Source organism: Halichoeres trimaculatus, unplaced genomic scaffold (genome assembly GCF_033239565.1).
Source record: "Halichoeres trimaculatus isolate MK-OKI-2021-1 unplaced genomic scaffold, fHalTri1.1 fHalTri1_scaffold_17, whole genome shotgun sequence".
NCBI lineage: Eukaryota > Metazoa > Chordata > Actinopteri > Labriformes > Labridae > Halichoeres > Halichoeres trimaculatus.
In genome coordinates this window covers 23299670-23319419 of record NW_027437195.1, presented here as the reverse complement: position 1 = coordinate 23319419, position 19750 = coordinate 23299670, and the positions used below count along the sequence as shown (strand labels likewise).

Below are 19750 nucleotides of genomic sequence, written 5' to 3'. Positions count from 1 at the left end.
GCAGTCAGAGTCTGCACAGTAGAGACTGTGAGGGATTCTGGGAGAATCTGAGTGGAGCTGGGTGACAAAAATAATTAGGGATGCACGATATTATGGTCACAATATCGGTATCTGCAGATAAAAGCTTAAAAACACGTTTATCGGTATCGGCAGATATGAAAATTTCTGCCAATAGGCACAGCCGATAAGGTGCTATTCAGTTAGGATTATTATTATTTTCCATCTGAAAAATAAGCTCCTTAAATAAAATGCAGCACTTCATTTATTTGCACTGCAGAGCTCTGTGTCTGTCACCAGGTTGTTACAGAAGCTCTTAAATTATCAAATGCAACTTGGTTATGTTTAAAAATGCATTGTACATTTAAAGTTCATGTGATCTAAAGAAATGATTTTTCTGTATTTCAATACTGAATGTCTTGAGTTTGAAAAAATAATATATTTCTTATTTATGGTAAAATCAAATGTTTTTTGTCTTGTTTTATGTGTGTTTCTTAAACAAATAAGACCGTCACAATAAGAGTAACATATAAATTCCAGTACAGGATAGACTTAGCTTTCTTTACAGTGAAAAATACAAACAAACTTGTGATTATCGGTATCAGTATCGGTATCGGTAACGGCAAAAATCCTAAAAATAATAATATTTTTTTTCTTTCGAGAGTCCAATCACTTCTTGACTCTACCTCCTGACATATTTTACAATCCCCGAAAAAATACACGAGAACGGCAGCTGTCAATCAGAGTTAAACCTTAGTCACACACACTCGCTGTGGCTGCACATGGAACACAGAAGAGCTATGAAGCACAGGAACTTGCATACATCTACACTGTGTGGCATATTAATTGTTTTTCTTCGATTATATTGTTTTTATGATTGTCAGATGGCAAAATTGAAATCACGGTTAAAATCCGATTAATGTCCAGCCCTAGTAGAAACAGGGCTAAAGGCAGGAGTGGGGGTGGGGTGGGGTGGGGGTGTTCACCTGAAAGATTCATTAAGCAAAGATTAAACTAAAAACAATCCTTGCACTGTCAAATTATGAAGCCAGATTTCAGATACAGATTGTGAGGAATATGTAAAGAGTATAGAAATGATATTATGTAACACAAGGGGAAAAAAACTCCCATATCCTCAAGTCTGAAAAATCGTCTGTCACTCTGTGCTCCTTTGCTCTTTAAATTCAGGCTCAGTCGCAGCCCCCTGAAGGCATCGTTTCCAGCTGACCATTGTGGAGGTGACCTCAGCATGTACGTCTCCGGCCTTTTAAGTGTTGCACCTGTGACTTCCTTTACCACTAACAATCCTAAGCTTACCTTTCATCTGTGTATCCTCCTCCTTCGTTTTCTCTGTATCTTTCCTTTTCCCCCATCATTGTTACAAATCATTGCCTGAACCCTTTTTTCTCTCCACCCAAAACATTAGCAGGTCGCGCCATGCTGCCTCAGAAAAAGCCCATTCACAAGCCGACCAGCTGTTCCAGACACTGCAGAATGAGCTCAGGAGAGAAGCGCCACATGCACGTACACGCCGCACACCCACGCTATAACAGAAAAGGCACATATGCATCGACACAAACAGACCCAGGTGTTGTCACATTGATACACTCCACAGATCGAAAGCTGTCTACAACCAGGCCCGTCAGAGGAGGGGCTGCAGTCTGGACTGTTTCTTTTCGTCTCAGCGACAGTGCAAAAACTGAATTCAATTTTGTTTCATCCCCAGTGTGCAAACAAGCCTTACAATCAAGGACGATAACAAACAGAGCTGTGTTTTCCAGTTCTGGGAAATCTACTTTGATTGGATGTGAAGCAGTACAACTTTGGAGTGGAAAATAACTGCAGAGGCTCAGCCAAAAGGAGCCGTATTAAGTCCTGGTTGTCTTATGTGGGTTTTTAATGTTCGCTGGGATGTGGTCGGTCACTCACTTGCATGTTTGTCTGCCAGGGCGATGAGTGTGCTGGAGATGTCCCTGCGCCGGTAAAAACACACCACTTTGGCCTCCACGTTCCCATTGGCTGTCTGCAAACCAGAGACAATCGGCGTTACCAAGGCAACAAGTGGTGCCACACACCGAGCACCTACACACACACACACACACACACAGATGAAAAAACCCCCGTAGATGATAGTTCTTAACTAGGGCTGAAAACAGTGTGAGATTACGACAATTCTACAAAATCAAAACAGGGCTGCAGCTATCACAGGGTGGATTTTTCAATGCTGTGTTTGTCAGAAAAACTACACAGGTTTGTTCATAGTGACGCTGTTTTTAAATCAAGAGCTGCATGACAATGTTCTATCTATTTCTACCTGATGAAAAAAATATCACCTTAGGTCTTCAAAGCAATGAGGCTCATTTAGAAATTGATTAGCAGCCGTTTGTCACTCTCCACACATAAAGGAAGAGGGAATAATAGAGTTAACCTGCAATATTGATAAACTGTGATTCTGCAGAGTGTTACACATCATTGACAATCTCATTTCTATCTTATTATAGGCGGAAAATATCGGATTGGGAACTCTCTCATGAATCCTATTAGTGGGATGTAAAGTGAGAGGAAGACAGATGAAGAGGAAAACACATTCAGCGGATTTCTTTACATTCAGACTCTTAATTCTCCTGGGAAAGAAACACTTTAAAATTCTATTTACATGTTTGAAAAAGGAAGTAAAAATATTATCTTACATATTATTCTTTTAAATAACATTTTCTATCATTATTTTCTTCATATATGGGGGAGGAGGGGTCAAAAGAAAATTTAAAAAAAAAAAATGTGTCACAGATTGTCTCTTTTTGTTGAACAGCAGCCAATTTGTGGAAGCTTATATGTAAATGCAGATACAGCTGCAGATAACCTGAAGGCATAATTAGGTGATGTGTTTTTTAATTCAACCCCATGTGCAGTACTTGCCTTAGTATAATTCGCTGCATACACTTCAAAAACTGAAGGCATAAGCAAGTTTTTGTTTTATTTATAGAAAAAAAAAATCTTATCAGACTTGATATGAACCATATTCACCTGAGAAGGCCAGAAAAACATCTTATTTCAAGATATTACGGGACGAAAATGACATCTGAATTGTTTGAGTATATAGACATTATTCTTATTTCAAAAAAACCTAACAAGCTATTTTTGTTCCTCATTGGCACTATTTTTTTACTCACTTTAAGTGATTAAGGTCATTTTTTGTCTAATAATGTCTTGAAATGAGACATTACTCAGGACTTGACTCATATCAAGTCTAACATAACGTTTTTATCAGAAATGCGACACAAACAGTTCCTTAGATTTTTGCAGTGTACATGTCTGTATCTTCTCTACAAATGCTGGATGGATAGCACAAATAAAGCTTCTTTGATTTTGCGTTAAGTATATAAATGCAAAACTTGGATGGTAATTCTTTCACATTCTGCTCACACCAGCAGAATGCTTCTTTTCATCTTTTTCGGGAAATCATGCTGAAACTTTCAACATGTTGAGAAGCACAATCAAAGCAGGGCCTAACAGCAGAGGGGGAGAGAGGACCAGCTAAGGGCAGGAGGTCGACATGAGGGTGTGAGTGAGAATGAAAAAGGGGCATTTCTAGTTCGATCACATGGGAGCATCTAGGTGTTGTTCGAGCATGTGACAGCAAAGCAGCCCAGCAGGAGTGTTCTCCCTCAAGACTTGCCTGGTAAACACTGAGTGAGAAGGAAATTGTTCCATGATCAACTTAGGTCACCAAGTGATTTTTCTCAAACTGAGTATCATGAGTCTTTGAGTCATGGTTACACTTATCAAGAAACCTGTAAGCATTGCCACATGTTTCAAGAAACAATGATGTGCTTTGTTTACTATTTTCTTTAGGTTAAAGCTCCTGTGAGGAACTTCTGGTTTGAGACAGTTCTGGCGCCCCTTCGTTTCACTATTAATGTGAGTCTGTTTATTCAGCAGGTACAGCTCGCAGGAGCCAGAAAATGTGAACCGTGTTAGAATACTTACTTGCAGTGCTACTAAATTTAACTTTCGATGTTACTTAACCTTAGACCGGATGCTACATGTTGCCTTTCTAACCTTAAGACCAGATGCATTTGCTGAAATACATGTGGAGGGAAATGAAATGAATGTTTTGGGAAATTTTAATTCATGTGGAGGGAGCTGAAAGTTGGTGTTTCCTTTTTGTTTCTTTTTGTATCGATGACATCGTCTGAAATTACCCACATGTCGCATCCGGTCTAAAAAGGGATTGGACCTTAAAGGTATATACATGTTAATGTTGCATTCTTTCTAAATGGGTTAAAAAAAGTCTTATAATCTCTCATATTTGCGCTCATATACGCGGCATTGGGTGAAAAACATTGATCTGTTCTTTAATGTTCAGTATTTTGATGTAAAAAAAACAGTGATTTTCAATCATTTTCACAAAGCTTTCCTGTTTTATCAGTAGTTTAGAGCAGCTCCAGATTTCCCCTCCACTGTTCATCTCAAACTGTACGAAGGAGAAACCCCACAGATCCCTGAGGAGCGGAGAGACTGACAGTGACAGGCAGAACAGAGGGCTCACTCTGCACTCTGTGTCAATCACATTAAACAGCCTCCATATTATCCAGTACAGGCCTGGGACAGGGGACAGACAGCGGGCACCTGTAACCAGTCTACTGAGACGGGCCTCTTAAACTGTTGCTTTTACAGAACAGTGTGAGTGATGGCAGGCAGAGGTTCTCCTGTCATCATCTGGAGGAACCGTCCATCATAACTGTGAGATATCACTGTCTGACTTGACTGCTTCAGGACCAAATAAATATATTTACGGCAACTTGTTACATTTCACTTTCCACTTTTCCACAGGAGTTAAAGATTGAAAATGTTTTATCAGTTAATGTTATTTTTATCAGTGTTATGGCAATAGAAAATAAATAGTGTCTCAAAATTCATTTTCAATTTGTAATTTCTATGGAAGCTTAAAGAGGAGGTATTGTTCTTTTTTTTAAGTCTGTACTGTCCCTGTGGTACTTCAGCAGAAACTTTATGTGACTTACAGCTCAAAAAATCATATTTTTTCTTTCTGGTGATTTCTAAAAAACTCTTATTTCAGCCTTTGTCTGAAACCCTTTGTTTTAGAAGCTGTCTCTTTAAGGCTCCCTGACCCTAAAAACCCCTCCACTCTGATTGGCCAGCCTTCTGGAGGCCTCTTGCATGCAGAGCTACAGGCAGACCTTGGTGTTTGAGGCCTGCCCCTCCAGTGTATCATGAACCAGAGACAGAAGATTCTCATGCAATGACCTCCTCATTTCAGCAAGTATCCTGAATATGTAGTGATAATTTATTTTGAAAAACCCATAAGCATCATTTCTTGTTACTTAAATTAAATAGTTTGGGTTTTGATGCTATTTTCTCCAAATATCTGAATTTGATTTTTCTCAATGCCCAAATTAGTAAAGTACACTGAAATTCAAATGTAATAAAATATATAAGCAAAAAAAAAAGTTTTAACAAAAAAAAGTCAAATTCCTATCATATTTACAGTTGTATTTTAATGAACTAAATAATGTTTTTAAAAAGATCACCAAAACTGGAGGAAAGTAATTGCACTGTTCAACATTTTATCTCCCTTTGAAAATGGGTCTTGTATTAAAACAAGCAGGGTGTGCCCCTTAAAAGAACCTAAAATAGTCTGCTTAACAAAAATCCAAAAGAGCAACAGTGTCGTCTTTTATTCCACAGAAGTGTCTGTGCTGCATTCAAGTGCACTCATTCAATCTCACACACACGCTCACCTTGTTCAACTCTTCTATCCTCCTGATCAGCAGTGGGTTACTGGACGAGTTCTCGAAATAAACATAATCTGCAGAGGCAACAGCAAAGAGGAGGGAGAGAAAGAGAGCACAAAAGAGAGAAAATTTTCAGTCAATGGTTGTTTGTGAGGTTTCCCAAACGTTCACGGTGACTTCCTGTTGTATGTCATACCAGAGGGTTAATTAGCCTGCCAGAAAACACACATCAAATGGATGTCCGCCAGGTAAGGTTTACAGAAGATGATGAGGTGTGGTTGGATGGTCTGACTGCATGAGACATTAATGCACCAATACACACACACTCAATAACACACACACACAGGCCCTCTGAAGCTCCCATTGAGACTGCAGCCTTGTGTTTCCTCGTGCTCCCTTTGTCTTATAGCCCGTTCATCCCTCTCCATGTGTGTTGTTGTTTGCATGCATCTGAGTGGGTGCATATGAGAAGCTTTACCACGCATGTGTGACCTTACTATGTTTTTCAAATGTGTGTGTGTGTGTGGCTCCTGGCACCGCTCCAGGCCCATTGGAGGTTTAGCTCTCACCAGGATGTCCCCGCAGGCCCTAGTCTTGGTAGGGTGCCTGGTCTTAGCCCTGCATGTGTCTTGGCTGAGTGCTGTCAGATTATACCCCACACTTGGACGGCTGCCTGGAGCTGGAGCTATCCTCCCATCACCCTGAACCTCCCGCCACCCCTCCCCCCACGCACTCACCCCTAGGGTCCCCTGTATTCTTGACCGAGCGGGCCAGAGATCGACTGAAATTCCACCAGCATAACCTCAATACACACTTACTTCCTGTTCCTCCTGTGTCCAACACTAACTGGTTTAGGCATGCACTCATCATTCTCGCACACCACGGATGTGCACTGACATCCAAATCTATCCTGTGCTACTTTGACTGCCAGACTTCAAGGCGAAATCTACCTGCAAACACTGTTGGAAGAAGACCTTTTCTGGAAGAGACAGCTAAAGAGAAGGGAGATTTATACTTAAACAAAAGCTTGACTGCAAAGCTTAAGAAAAACATAAAATGAAAGCCTAAAAAAATGACTGATTCTTGTTAAATAGCTAGTGTTATGAGTCAATAAAGACCTGTCCTGAATATCCAAGTCCCAGCTTAAATATTCTCCTCTATGGAGCAGTTTGACATCTTTCTGAAGAGAATGTGATGCCAGAATAGCAGTGGGATTTTACGATCACACAGTTTGTCCTCCAGCAGTGACGCTACTCATTATTTAAGATTACTCACAGGACAGTCTGCAGCACATTTCACCACAGAGGACTGTAAGTCCTCAACAGAATTGTTTGGTACTGATGGAGACTTCAAGGGGTGGATCACAAGATGAAACAATTCCTGATCTGTACCACACAATAAATTAAATACCACACACAGCCATTCAGAAATCCTGAACAAAATGATTCATTGAGTCTAATCAAGGGGAAAATGTGTTGTGTGAACTGCATTATCTGTAAACCAAAGTATCATTTTAGTCAATATACTGCTGAAGTAATACGTCATCCCAAAAAGGACGAGTTGGGATTGTCAAATTACCAAGTAATGATTCAATAATACCAGAAACTGAGTAGGTAATGTGACTAAATTTTAAAAAATGTACAATTTTGGTTGTTTTAATAAGCTTCTGGTTGTAATGTGATATAACTGCTAGACAATGTTTTTTGCCTTGACATACCTAAAAACCTTTCATAGTAAAGTGATAACGTGATAATTTCTGTGATGACAGCAAAATAGAAGCAGTACTGTGAATTTCATTCCTGGAGAGAAACTTCTGCAGCGTCAAAAAGTTCTGGATGGAACTTCTATAAAGTATAAGCTAAAAATCAGGTTACATGCAAACTTTCCCCCTTGGAAAACCAGAGTATAAACTTGGATTATATCAATTTGTATATCATATTTAACCTGCTTACAACTTGCATAGTCATTAGATAGATCTTTATCTCTATGACATTTACGCCCATCCAATCACAACACAACAGGACCAGTAGTCATATCATACTGTTGAAAAAGGTCTATTTGGTTGTAGCAATAGCCACATGAAAATGTCCAAAATATGACCGCTTAAATAAACACACCACAAGTCAGGTGCTAAGCCTCGTGTCCTGGGAACTTTCTGGGAAATCCCTATCCAACAAACTGAAACTAGGCATGCCCCCTCTGCATAAACAGCATTAAAAATGAAAAATGTTGTGTCTCCTAAATTTGGATTTGCAACTTATCTTGATATCATCACACTTTCCTAAAGGATTCATTCAATCCCTAAATACCTGTTCTCTTCACAAGTTCAAGCACAATGTCCACCATCATTAAAACAGCCTAAAAAGCTAATCCTGCCACCGGTAACGGTGTGTTGCTGCTCTGTTGAGGTGTTATCCTGGCTAATGGTTACCTTATGAATGCATGTCAAGCTGTTCTAATAATCAATGAACAGTCAGCACTGACTATCAAACAGAATATTTGAGAGATTTTCTCATCCCTCATCCCAACATCAGCACTATCCTATTTTCTGGAAATAAAGTTGAAATAAAGTTGTGTCTCTATGAAGAAGCTTTCAGGGTGCCTTTGCAAAGTCATAATTTTGCAAGTTTAATTCACCATTAACACCATTGTTTCATTCCATTTTAAAGATTCTACACCTGGTTTTATAAATAAACCAACAAAATGTCATCACCATGGGATGTTGGTGTGTCCTTGCAGTTTACATCGATTATCCCTTGAGGTTGGCCCGGGTTAGGGCCCAACATTTTGCCTCTTTCCTGCATGTCACTTCCCACTCTTGTCCTGTTTCCTGCTCTATTCCCTGTCCTGTACTCTCTAAATAAAGGCAAAAAAGCCCAAAAATTGACTTTGAAAACATTTTCAGCATCATAATTGAATCTGATGCCAGTACCAGACTAAAAGAAAAGAATGCCAATTTACTCTTCTAGTATATAGTTAGAAAAATATTAAACACGAAAAAAAAAAAGTTACAGACAACATTAAACCAAAAATCTTGAAGAACAAGCTAAGAAAATAAATCATTTCTTTTAGTCAAGCTAAAAAAAAGGACTTCAATGGTCTGAGATTCTTGAGTTTCTATCCATTTCAGCTTTCAACCTTGTGTGTTTTGCCCCAATTTTAGGACACCAGACGAAAAAAATGCTTGACAAACTTACGTTACTCCATGTTTACTTCTTAAATCGAACTTTTGACTTGTTAATCCAACTCTCTGTCTTATCTTGGTGCCAAGTGGGTCTACACATGGACTTGTATACTTTACTTTTTTCACATCACTTAAATATCTGGACAATAGATCAGAGGAAAAAAGAGCTCCAACAGCTATGACAGTAATAAAAATCACATATTAACTAGAAATATCAGTTTAAATGAGAGAATGAGCAAATTGAGAGTGAAAACACTTGACGTGTTTTTGTTTGTCATGCTTGGTAGCTCTTGGCGTCCCCCTCTTTGAAACTTTCCTGTAGAACGGAGTTTGTGTCAGTTATCCCCAAGTACATAAACCAAAAGCTGACAGTAAGCAGCACAAGGAAGATTTCTTTAAATAATCCCAATATTTTGTATGTGTTGAACATAACGATATAACAACTCATCACTTCCTCTCCTGGGTTCAGCGAGGCAGCAGCAGCAGCAGTTCAGTAAGCATGTGCAGTGTAATTTCAATAACAGCTTCTCCTCATTACTCAACATCGCTGTGAGACAGAGAGGGATCGTCACATCATGCCCGTCTACTCTTCCCCCTGTAACAGCTTGTTACTAGACTGCGCTGCCACACTGACTTCCTTGTCCTGCTGCTGAATATCAAACAGGCCGACTTGAAATCGAGCGGCGCTGAGACAGAAAATGAAGACTTGATGTCTGAGTTGTTCTGAAATACAGGGGAGGCTGAAGGCTGGAAGTTAGTGTGGGTTAGAGGAAACCAGCTTTGACGCGTGGCTGACGAACTAGGCTATGGCTTCACTGATCCAAAAAGTGAAAAGACTTTCCTGCTTGACGTCCTTATCCCAACACAGTTGAGGCAGATGTCTGTCAAACATGAGTCTGGTTCTGTCCAAGGTTTCTGCCCGTTAAGTTTTTCCCTGCCATTGTCACTTGTTAAATGCTGCAAAGTCCTGTACTCGAGGTGGGTTAAGATGAGATGACTCCTTATCATGTCTTGATGTTGGCTTTCTGTTAATAAAATTTTATTGACATTAATGGATCTAGACCAGTTAATGTTAATGTTTTTGGAAAATGTCTTGATATAACGTTTGTTATGATTTGGCGCTACACAAATAAAGACTGACTGATTGATTGATTGATTGGTTGATCCTGACAGTGAAGAACCACAGATGAGTCTTGGCAGGAGTTAAAGTAATTTGTCAGTCAGTCGTTAAATGTATCGCGAGAAAGCGAGTGACAGCTTTGTTGATGAGAAGTTGGGCATATGTCACAAAAAGACGCCTCCAGATGCCTCAAATTTTCTTAGTAACTCAAGTGTTCAACGATGTTGGTTAGTCTTGCAAGATAGGCTTTTTTTCTTTTAAAGAATCTTGATTGAAAACTTATGTTTCGCTCCAGAATAAGGACCGCTCCTGTAACAAACCACAGGAAGGACTGATGACGCTAAATGGGACCCGTTAACAAAAAAAACAAAATGCGTCATGACCACTTCAAACTGCAGCTCAGGCCCACGTTGAATGTTCACTTCAGGTCTGAATGTGGAACAGTGAAGACGCATTTTGGGTTAGTGGCAGCACATTTCTTCCAGTACATTCAGAGTAGCACTGAAGGTGGGATACTTGGCACAGATTGCCTTCTTCCTTTTTCCTGGCTCTGGGAACTGAACTCACCAAAAATAGCATCACTCTTAGTGTCCACCCTTTGCAAAAAAAAAGGCAAATATGGGAAGAAACCTGGTGAAGTGACAGTCAAGAGTGGGTTGTCTGAGAGTTGGAGTTTCCACTATGTGAGGAGCTGAAGCCTGGGAGAGCGCGAGCTGGAGAGGAACTCAAAATGAGAGCAATAGACAGAGAGGGAGAGAAAGAGAGTGAAGGGGCCTGTAGGCACTGAGCAGCGTCACTCAGTCTCTCCATTTCCCATCAGCCCTCCCGCCAACCTCGATCCGCGTATAACCGCGTATATAACCTCCCCCACTCTCCATCCCCTACTGCAAGCGTTGGCCAATCGGCGGGCTCTGGCACCTGTGATGTCACAGTGCAGTTGAATTTTGTGCGAGCCAATCAAGGCATGTTACTGAGCCCCAAAAGAGAGTGTCTGCTGGGCTGATTCAAACCAGGCCAGAAAGAGAAAGACAGACAGCCAGAGAGAGGCAATGATGAGAGAGGGAAAACATGGGAGAACTGATGGAGAGTGAGATATACGGACAGAAAGAGAAACATCAGACTAGCAAGGCTTCACACAGTTTGGTAGAGATGTTGAGAGGGCATATGGGTTCATCTGGACCCAGTTTAGGGCAGAGTCTAGTGGGAGATGAGACATTATGGGTGTATTAATGGACACAGAGGTGGAAGAAGTTTTGTCTACAATCATAGAGCATAAGAAAGTGGACAGAGCGAGAAACCAGGATGGAGTAGAGAAGGAGGCATGTAGGAAAGGGGCAGCAAGTTAGACTGGAACCTTGGCAACCCACTGCAGGGCAATGGCAGTCAAGTCAAACCTTATATAAAAACAGAAGTAGTAGCAGCCAAAATCAAATGGCTTGATTAAAATCTACATTGGGTTTTTTTGTTTTCTACAAACTTAAAAAATGTGTAAATCCCAAGAACATTAGTTCCATTATGGGTTCATACTGCTGAAGTAAGTCAGAGAAAAGTCTTTCTTCACAGCAAAACTGAGACCTAAACTAAAAATGTGCTCTAGCTTCAATTTGTAGTCAAAGTAGAACTATACAGTGTTGTTTTCAATTAGTTCCTTTTTTGGGTTTGTTCTGCTGAAGTATGCCAGAGAAAAGACTATACTTACAGTGAAACTGAGACCTATCAAAAACAGAAAAAGGGACTCACTCCAGGGTATGTAATAAACCAAAAAATGGTAGATAATTTTTTATTTTTTTGTTTGCAATTTTTTTTGTTGTATCTTATTATTTTTTATCTGCTTTTTAATTGAACTGTAAATGTTTTCTTTTTAATATATTTCCTCTGAGAAGCACTTTCAAGTTGCCTTGCGGAAATGTGCTATATAAAAGAACTTGCCTTGCCTTGGATGGGGTAGTGTCATTTTGCTTTTAAACAGACCAGACTTTGTCTACTCAAGTTGTCAGTGGCTTGCAGACAAAGCAGTACGAGGGAAAAAGGTGATTTAAAGTTATCACTTACTGCTGGCTACACTGGTTTGTAAAAAAAAAAATGCATTATGGTTTCTGTTTGTGGTGCTTTTTTTCAAAGTACTATTGACAAGTAGTTTTATATCTGCAAAAATTTAACATCAGTTTGGGCCCATAATGCTGAAGTAAGCCAGAGAAAGGACAACACTTACAGTGAAACTGAGACCTACCAAAAACAGCTGAAAGGAAGTTGCTTCAGGTTCTGTCATGTGCCAAAAAGTGAAGGATATTTTGTAGGGGTTTAGGATGATTTCCTTTTGGTGTAAACATACTTTGTCTTCTCAAGTTTCTAATGGATTGTGGACAAAGCGGTGCAGAGAAAAGGAAGTGATTTTAAAGTTATAACTAACCGCTGGCTTTTCTGTAATGGACAGAGTGTTGACCAACAATCTCTGATGCACGCACTGTGGCAGCGAAAGCCAGTGGGTCCAAAGATTGAGCTTGTCGTGGTGGGTACTGCTTTCAAAACAAGCCCTGTTTTCTTCTGTTTTCTGTCTGTGTCAGAGAATTTAACAATAGCGATCAGAGGCACATTTTATATGAGCACCCCAAATAATAGCCTGCATTTTGAAATCGATAATGCATTGTCACAGCAGGTGACCTTTGTAGCAGATTGCTAATGACATAGCACTAATCATAACTCCAAACTAAAACACTGTAAAGTAACACTGGCAGCAACCAGCTACACATTACAATCAAAAGAAGGTGAATAAGAGGGAACACTTTTAACAGGAAACGTTGCACCTTAATTAGTTCATTAATAAGAGAGGGACATACTAAAGGATTTCTCAGTCTGATTATCTGCAGGGCATGAGGTAGGCACTGCAGGGTATCAGATTCGAGGGGCAGAGACTATCGAGAGATCTTCCCATCTTTGATTGATGGTGATCTTGAATGGAATAAAAGAGAGTTAAAACAGCCGGCAGTATTATACTTAGACAGTCAGGTATAAAAATGGGCAATCAGTCTATGCCTGGGAAGCACTGTCTAATGCATTACATGTGCCTTTCTACACAAGATCTCCACAAGATCGTCACAAGATCTTCACAGGACTGGCTGAAATAATGAGGTCATTGCGTAAGGATCTCCTAAAACTGGTCCGTGACAGCTTGGAGGGGCCTCAAACACCAAATTCTGCCCCCAACAGGCCAACAGAGGGCTGGCCAATCAGAAGGAAGGGGGTTTGTGAAGCAGGTAGCCTTAAAGAGACAGCAATTTAAAAAAGGCATTTCAGACAGAGGCTGAAATGAGGGCTTTCTGAAACACCAGTGTGAGAACACATGAATTCCTTTGAGTTCTAAGTCATGTAAAGCTGCGATGGGTATTTCAGAGGGACAGTATTAACCTAAGAAAAAGCACAACACCTCCTTTTCAAGTTAAAAAATATGTCAAATAAATTCCAGGATTTAGAGTCCATTTGCATAACTGTAACTCATCTTAAGATTACTTTTAATTTTGATGATTTAAACTGAAACTAGATAAAGATGCTTTGTAAGAAAGTACAGTTTTGTTTTTCTATTGCATATTACTGAGAATGTCAGACTGTTTGAGTGCAGTAGGAATACAGAAACGAATGTGGTGAGAGGAACAATTGGTTGAATCCAGCTGGATGTATGGCTGATAAAAACTGATGCTGCACAGAGTATACCTCAGAAAGTCCCAAAGAAAGAAAAGGGTGTCTAAATGAATCAGCCCTCTATAGCAAATAGTGCAATTTGTACCTAGACATTTAACAACAGGTGGAAGAGTGATGATGTTGCTGCTGTAAAGTCACAAAGAAAAGGTCACGTTGAATTGTTTCTGAGTTTTTAGAACACAAAACAGACAGTATCATCCTTTTCTATTTATTATGTTGTTACCTGGAAGGAAGACAGTCCAAAGTCCCCTATTCGAAGAAGACTTTCAAATCTGAGCTATTGTTTTTTGATAAGAGGTGAAAGTAGAAAAGAACAATTTGAAGAAAAGAGTTGGTGATTTATATGCAGTGCAGTATAAACCTGGCACAAAGGTTACCAGTAATAAAATAAGGGTTTAGAGTTAATTATTAAAACATATCAAAATCAATTATTCATTATTTTTAAATAAGGAGACTTTTTTCTTCAAGGCATTGAAAAAAAACAAAAATCAAGGGAACACCACTCTTTGTTTTAACTGTTAAATTCTGCAATCTGTGAAGACAGGTTGTGAGTAGGCAATGTTTGGCTACACTGAGGTTGTGTAGTGCTCGAGTGTATTATATCTTACATATCAGGAGCAGACCTGTTACAGATTTAGCCGTGCTATCTGCCAGCACTCGGTGATCACCTGCCCTGGCACAGACTCTGTGTAAGCTGTATTCCCCGCCCTTGCTGCCATACTATACACGCCATGCCAGGAGCAAAGCCTAATGGGAGCGCACCCAGTTCTGGCTGGCATAAACACAAACTGGGAGCATCACCAACTCACATAGCGCGAGATAAATTTAAGTGTTACTCAAAGGTGCTGATAAAGGGCCTGTTGAGTTGAGCTTTGAGTACAGAACTTTTTGGAAGTACTTATCTAGTTGATATAAGTTTCAGAACTTCATTTTGATGCCACATTTTAAGTCATCATGTTACAACTGTCTTTTAAAAATGTTGCATTTGCATCTCATTGTACAACATTACAGCACCTCATATTAACTTAACCTGCTCAGGAGTTTCCTGTTTGCATGGTTTAAACCACAGAGTCCTCATTAGCAGAGATGGAAATACAGTGATGCAGTCTATAGGTTATGCTGTGTACTATATATAAATATATATGTGTATGACAGTAATGAAAAGGGTTGGGCTAGAGTGAGGGAGAGATGGAGAGGCAGGAAATATGAACATCCGCCCACGTTTGACCATGCGCACATACCCCCACGCCCCACACCCCATCCAGGGCTTACTCATACACTCACACTGAGAGGTGTGTCTGTCGTCGTGAGCAGCAACTGTGGAAGAGATTACGGTTCAGCCTGTCAAAGTATGGATGGAGGTTTCTATGGTAATGGCAGGTAATTTCATCAATCTCACACCTCGGTTTCACACTTTGTTATCACTCACTTTCACTCCGAACGGCGTGATTAACCTAGGCTCAAGCTTGCACCTTAGAAACTACCTGTTCTTTCCATCTCTCCAGAGCCAAGTTATTTCTCAACACGACAGGGAACATGTTCTGGCAGAAAATAAACATATTTCTTTTCACTTATGCTTTGGAAAAGCCAAAATAATCATGCATCTTCCTGAAGGTCAGTCCCAATCTTAGTTTATATGTAGGACTTTCTGTGGCCCGGTACTTCTATGTGAGCTTATGGGAATGCTAAGTGAAGAAATAATCCAGTTCAACCCACACTGGGAAAGATTAGTCCAAGCAAAGGGGAATTATCTCACCATCTTAACAACCATCACGCATCTGTTTTGCACTTGTCTTGCAGCAACCACTGCAGCTTGTTCTTATTCAAATGTGATTTATCTGCAATTGTGTGCAAACTGTACACAAAACTTCCCTCTCAAACAACTACTTAAGAGAAGTTTACACAACCAGATCCTGAATACCAAACAGCTGGGGTGCAACAAAGCAGCCAGCTTGCAGCTAAATTCTGTTTAATGTGATGGATCTGTGTGCCGTTCTTCCGGGCCTCTACAAAATGTGATGGGGACACTTTGTGCAAAGGATGTAATTGCTGTCATGCATCCGTCCAACTGACCGCTCTGAGTTTGGCAGGAGGAGCTGCAATCGAGCCTCAGAACTTCACTCTGCGAGCGCACCCACCAGGCCTGCGAGCGAGACCACTTCCAGCGTGGGAAATTAACACCAGCCACCAGCCAAACAAAGTGTGGGCACCGTCAAAGTTTGTAAATTAGTAAACACTACAACACCTTTGAGCAGACTCTGAGTCATAACTGGCAGCACGGAGAAAATCCTCACCAGGAACCCGCCAAGAGAAATGTGGGCATCGACAACAAAGTTTGTCACCTTTTAAGTTTGCAAACACTGCAACACATTTAGCACATTCTGTACAAGAGCTGTCACACACCAACAGCCTGAGTGTAAGGTTTTATTTAAAGGAGAGCGTCACCAGTTTACAAGTCTGGCTTTTAATGAGTCAGATGCCCAAAGGGAGACAAAAGCAGGTCACGATAGGTGTGTAGCTATTAAATGTACTGATTTTACAGCAAAATGGACCTTCCATTGTAGCTTTGTTTGGAATACTTTTGAGGAAACAGGAACTTTTGAAACAAAAACATCTGCAATTGTGGAACATGATCATTTTTTGTTAAACTAAGGACACTTTCAGACCCACTTGTTCATCATGCTGAACTCCCTGAATCACATTTCATATCTCACCTGTTTCTTAAGAAAAGAATTTTCCATTAACTCCTGCACAAAACCAACAGAAATTTACTAAGGCTTGCAACACAGTTGCTCAATCTATTGCTCTAGCGTTCATGTTTTGAACTGTAGCTGTACATGCATAATTTCTTTACAGTTAATGACAATTCAATTTGAAAGTCAAAAAGAGTGAGATGTATTTGCATCGATACATTACCTTTCAAGCTATTAGAGCTGCATCATGCTTTTTTATTATTCAAATAAATAAGGACTCAAATGGCTAATGTGACTATTTTCCTACCTTAGGAAAAAAAATTATATATTATTTTTATGATAGCTTAGCTGTGCAACTGGCACAAGGTGACTGTGGTCCTGTTGAAAGCTGCCAAATAAAATCTTGAGATGAAGAAAGTACAAATGCCAGGTTGCTAGTGTAACTGGAGTGGTACTGTGAGATCTGGAACCAGAGAAACACACGGAAGTTGTTGATTAATGAAAGTCTCAGTGGAGATTTTTTTCAGCATCATAAACAAATCTGATTTTGCTAAAGCAAACTAGCATAAAATAAGGCAAAAACAACTATGCAGCAGAAGCAGTAGGAGCAGTGACTATCTGATTTACAGCCAGATAGTTCCCAGTGACTTTTCATTAATCACTGAATAGTTCCTGGTGACTTTTCAATAATCTAAGAATAGTTCCCAATTACTATTTGATCAAGTGTCCGATAGTACCTGATGACTATTAGATTAATCGTTGAAAAGTTCCTGGTGGCTATTCAATTAATCTACCAATAGTTCCCAGTGACTGCTCAATCAATCACCAAGTAGTTCCTGGTGACTACCTAGTTAATCAGAGAATAGTTCCAATGGACAATCTGAGTACTCATCAAATAGTTCCCAGTGACTATTTGATCAATTGTCCATTAGTATCCAGTGACTCTTCGATTTATTATTCAATAGTTCCCAGTGACTGCTCAGTTACTCATCAAATACTAGTATTTGATATCCCAGAAAAACTGTAAACCTTTCCTTTAATGCTCTCAAATAAAACCCCTCAACATTTCTTATGTGAGTGTTTTTGGTCAGAGCACTGAGGCTCTGATGTTCAGATGTTGAAACATCCATAGCCTGTTTACAGAATCACTCCAGTCTAGCTTCTCTCACCCCTTCCCACTCTAAAGATACAATATACATAGTACAGCTTCCACTTAGTCACCAACTCTTCTCTGTGTATGTGGGGAAAGCACTGGGAAGAAGCATTGCAGGAACAGGAAGCGTGTCGTGTGGCCTGCACGGTAAAAACAAAGACATCAGAGTCAGAGGAGCCGGCTTTTGTCCGCGGTTCAGTGGCAACAAGGGGAGGGAAGTGATTGCTTTTCTGAGATGATCCAGCATTGTCTCCAGCATTGTCTCACAAAGAGGTGGCCATCTTTGGAGGGGTTCTGCTTTGTTCTGATGTTGAGTTTAATTGGTCTCTGGAGAAGCTTCAGCTAATTATGATACTTTATTTTTGGCTAAGTTGAGCTCATTTTCCATCAAAGCAATCTTGATTGTATGTTTGTGAATTGGTGTGTGGTGTTATTATAAAATGTTCAATATTAAAGCAGGGAAATTTCAGATTAGTTTAGATTATTACACAATTTGACCTTGCTTTTTTTCCCGCTTAGACTGAACAATAAACGGTATTGTTGGTTAAATGAAAAAGGAATCCTTGATGGCTTTATTGAGAGTAAGAAGGAATATAGTAGGAACAGAAATTCTCTGCTGCAAGGGGGCATGAAACTTTTATATAAGGTCCTGATGAAATAATTAACTCAAAATGGACAGATGGACAGCACCATTCAGAGAAAAACACGTTGAGCGTTGACACATTGCTCTAAAAGAGTAGCTTTCTATCAGCATCATTCACAACAGTCACAGCAGTACTTTGTAGGATTTTTAACACGGATCGATAAATGTGTTAGGGGTTAGTGTAAGGGTGTCACAGATCTGGGGCAAGAGCGCAAATCTTACAGCCCCAGTTGGCAGACAGGTGAGGAAACTGTGTGCTGGACTATTTTCACTATTTTACTCCTGCTTAGAAAGATTGAGCATGTCAGTGTTCGAAACACAAAGAGACCTGATGAATTAAAAAATATCTGGGTGATCAAGTGTTAACTTGCTGCTGTGCTTTGGACATAATCCTGTTCTCACTCAGGTAGGCCTTGTTGCATTTGACCAAATAAGAGGGCTATGACGTCTACAACAGGCTATTTTTAAAACTAAGGAGAGTCAAAGCATGACTGTTTCATGGGAAAACTCACAGTGAGTGTGTGTAAATGTAATTTCATAATGTGATCAATCACCTCCACTGTTCTTACTTGTCAATTCAACATGCACTTGTAGGCATAACGCTAAAACACTGTACACAATTCCACTACATGACCACAGGAGTTATCAGACACATGAATTAATATACATGCAAAGGGAACAGTGAGCGACTTCACCTGCCAACTGTAATGTCTTATAACCCAGCATGACGCACTTTTATGCAGATGTCTCAACACTTTTTGTAAAACTTTGAAAAATACTGTTATGTAGTCCCTGATAAGATGTCAGTGCTCTGCATTTATAATGCTTATGCCATACTTAGTTTTGTGTATATCATCCCATCTTTCCATATGTTGTGACACAAGGAAACAAGTTCTATGATATAATTAAAAATAACTACCTTTGACTATGGTTTTGTTTAATATTTTGCATGAGTTTCTTTAGACTCACAATCTTTGGGTCAATAAACAACACAAAAAGGAATCAGGCACCTACATTGTTGCTAAAAGGGAATTAGATACCTGCCTGTTTACATGAATAAAATAAATAGCCTAAACGAGGACACAAATGCACCGTCAACTAAGGGAAAAGATTTCACGACAATTTTCCATATGAGCTCCTGAAACTTGGAGGTAACTTTCAGTATCCGTGCCTTCCTCAGCACTTTCTCTTTTAAAATATCTACTTGCAGGCAGCAAGGGGTTTCATACAGGTAAAGAGGTCACTCATTATGTTAGTTATCATTATCAAGGAGTTGCAGTGCATTGGTTCAATTCCTCGCACAACTTCTCGCATAACTTCGCAATGGTACCTTCAATCTATGGAAACACGATGCATGTTACTTTAGGAGCATCGGTACATTGAAGTTAGTTGTTTTGGAATCAACGTAAGTTGCTACCAACACAAAGAGACGAGGGAATCAAGCAGCGGTCCCACTACTCTTCATCACCATCCTCCTCTTCACAGTCACCATCATCATCTGTGAAGCA

At 39.9% G+C, this 19750-nt stretch overlaps 1 protein-coding gene across 1 annotated transcript in view; it reads right to left on the bottom strand.

Moving 5' to 3' along the window:
- The window catches only part of mta1 (metastasis associated 1), a 56046-nt gene that overhangs the window by 33073 nt on the left and 3223 nt on the right, over positions 1-19750 (bottom strand). The window contains exons 4-5 of the mRNA XM_074691715.1: positions 5760-5827; positions 1927-2020 (exon numbers count right to left, since the gene is read on the bottom strand). Coding sequence (XP_074547816.1) covers positions 1927-2020; positions 5760-5827 — 162 coding nt within the window. The remainder of the gene's footprint in view (positions 1-1926; positions 2021-5759; positions 5828-19750) is intronic.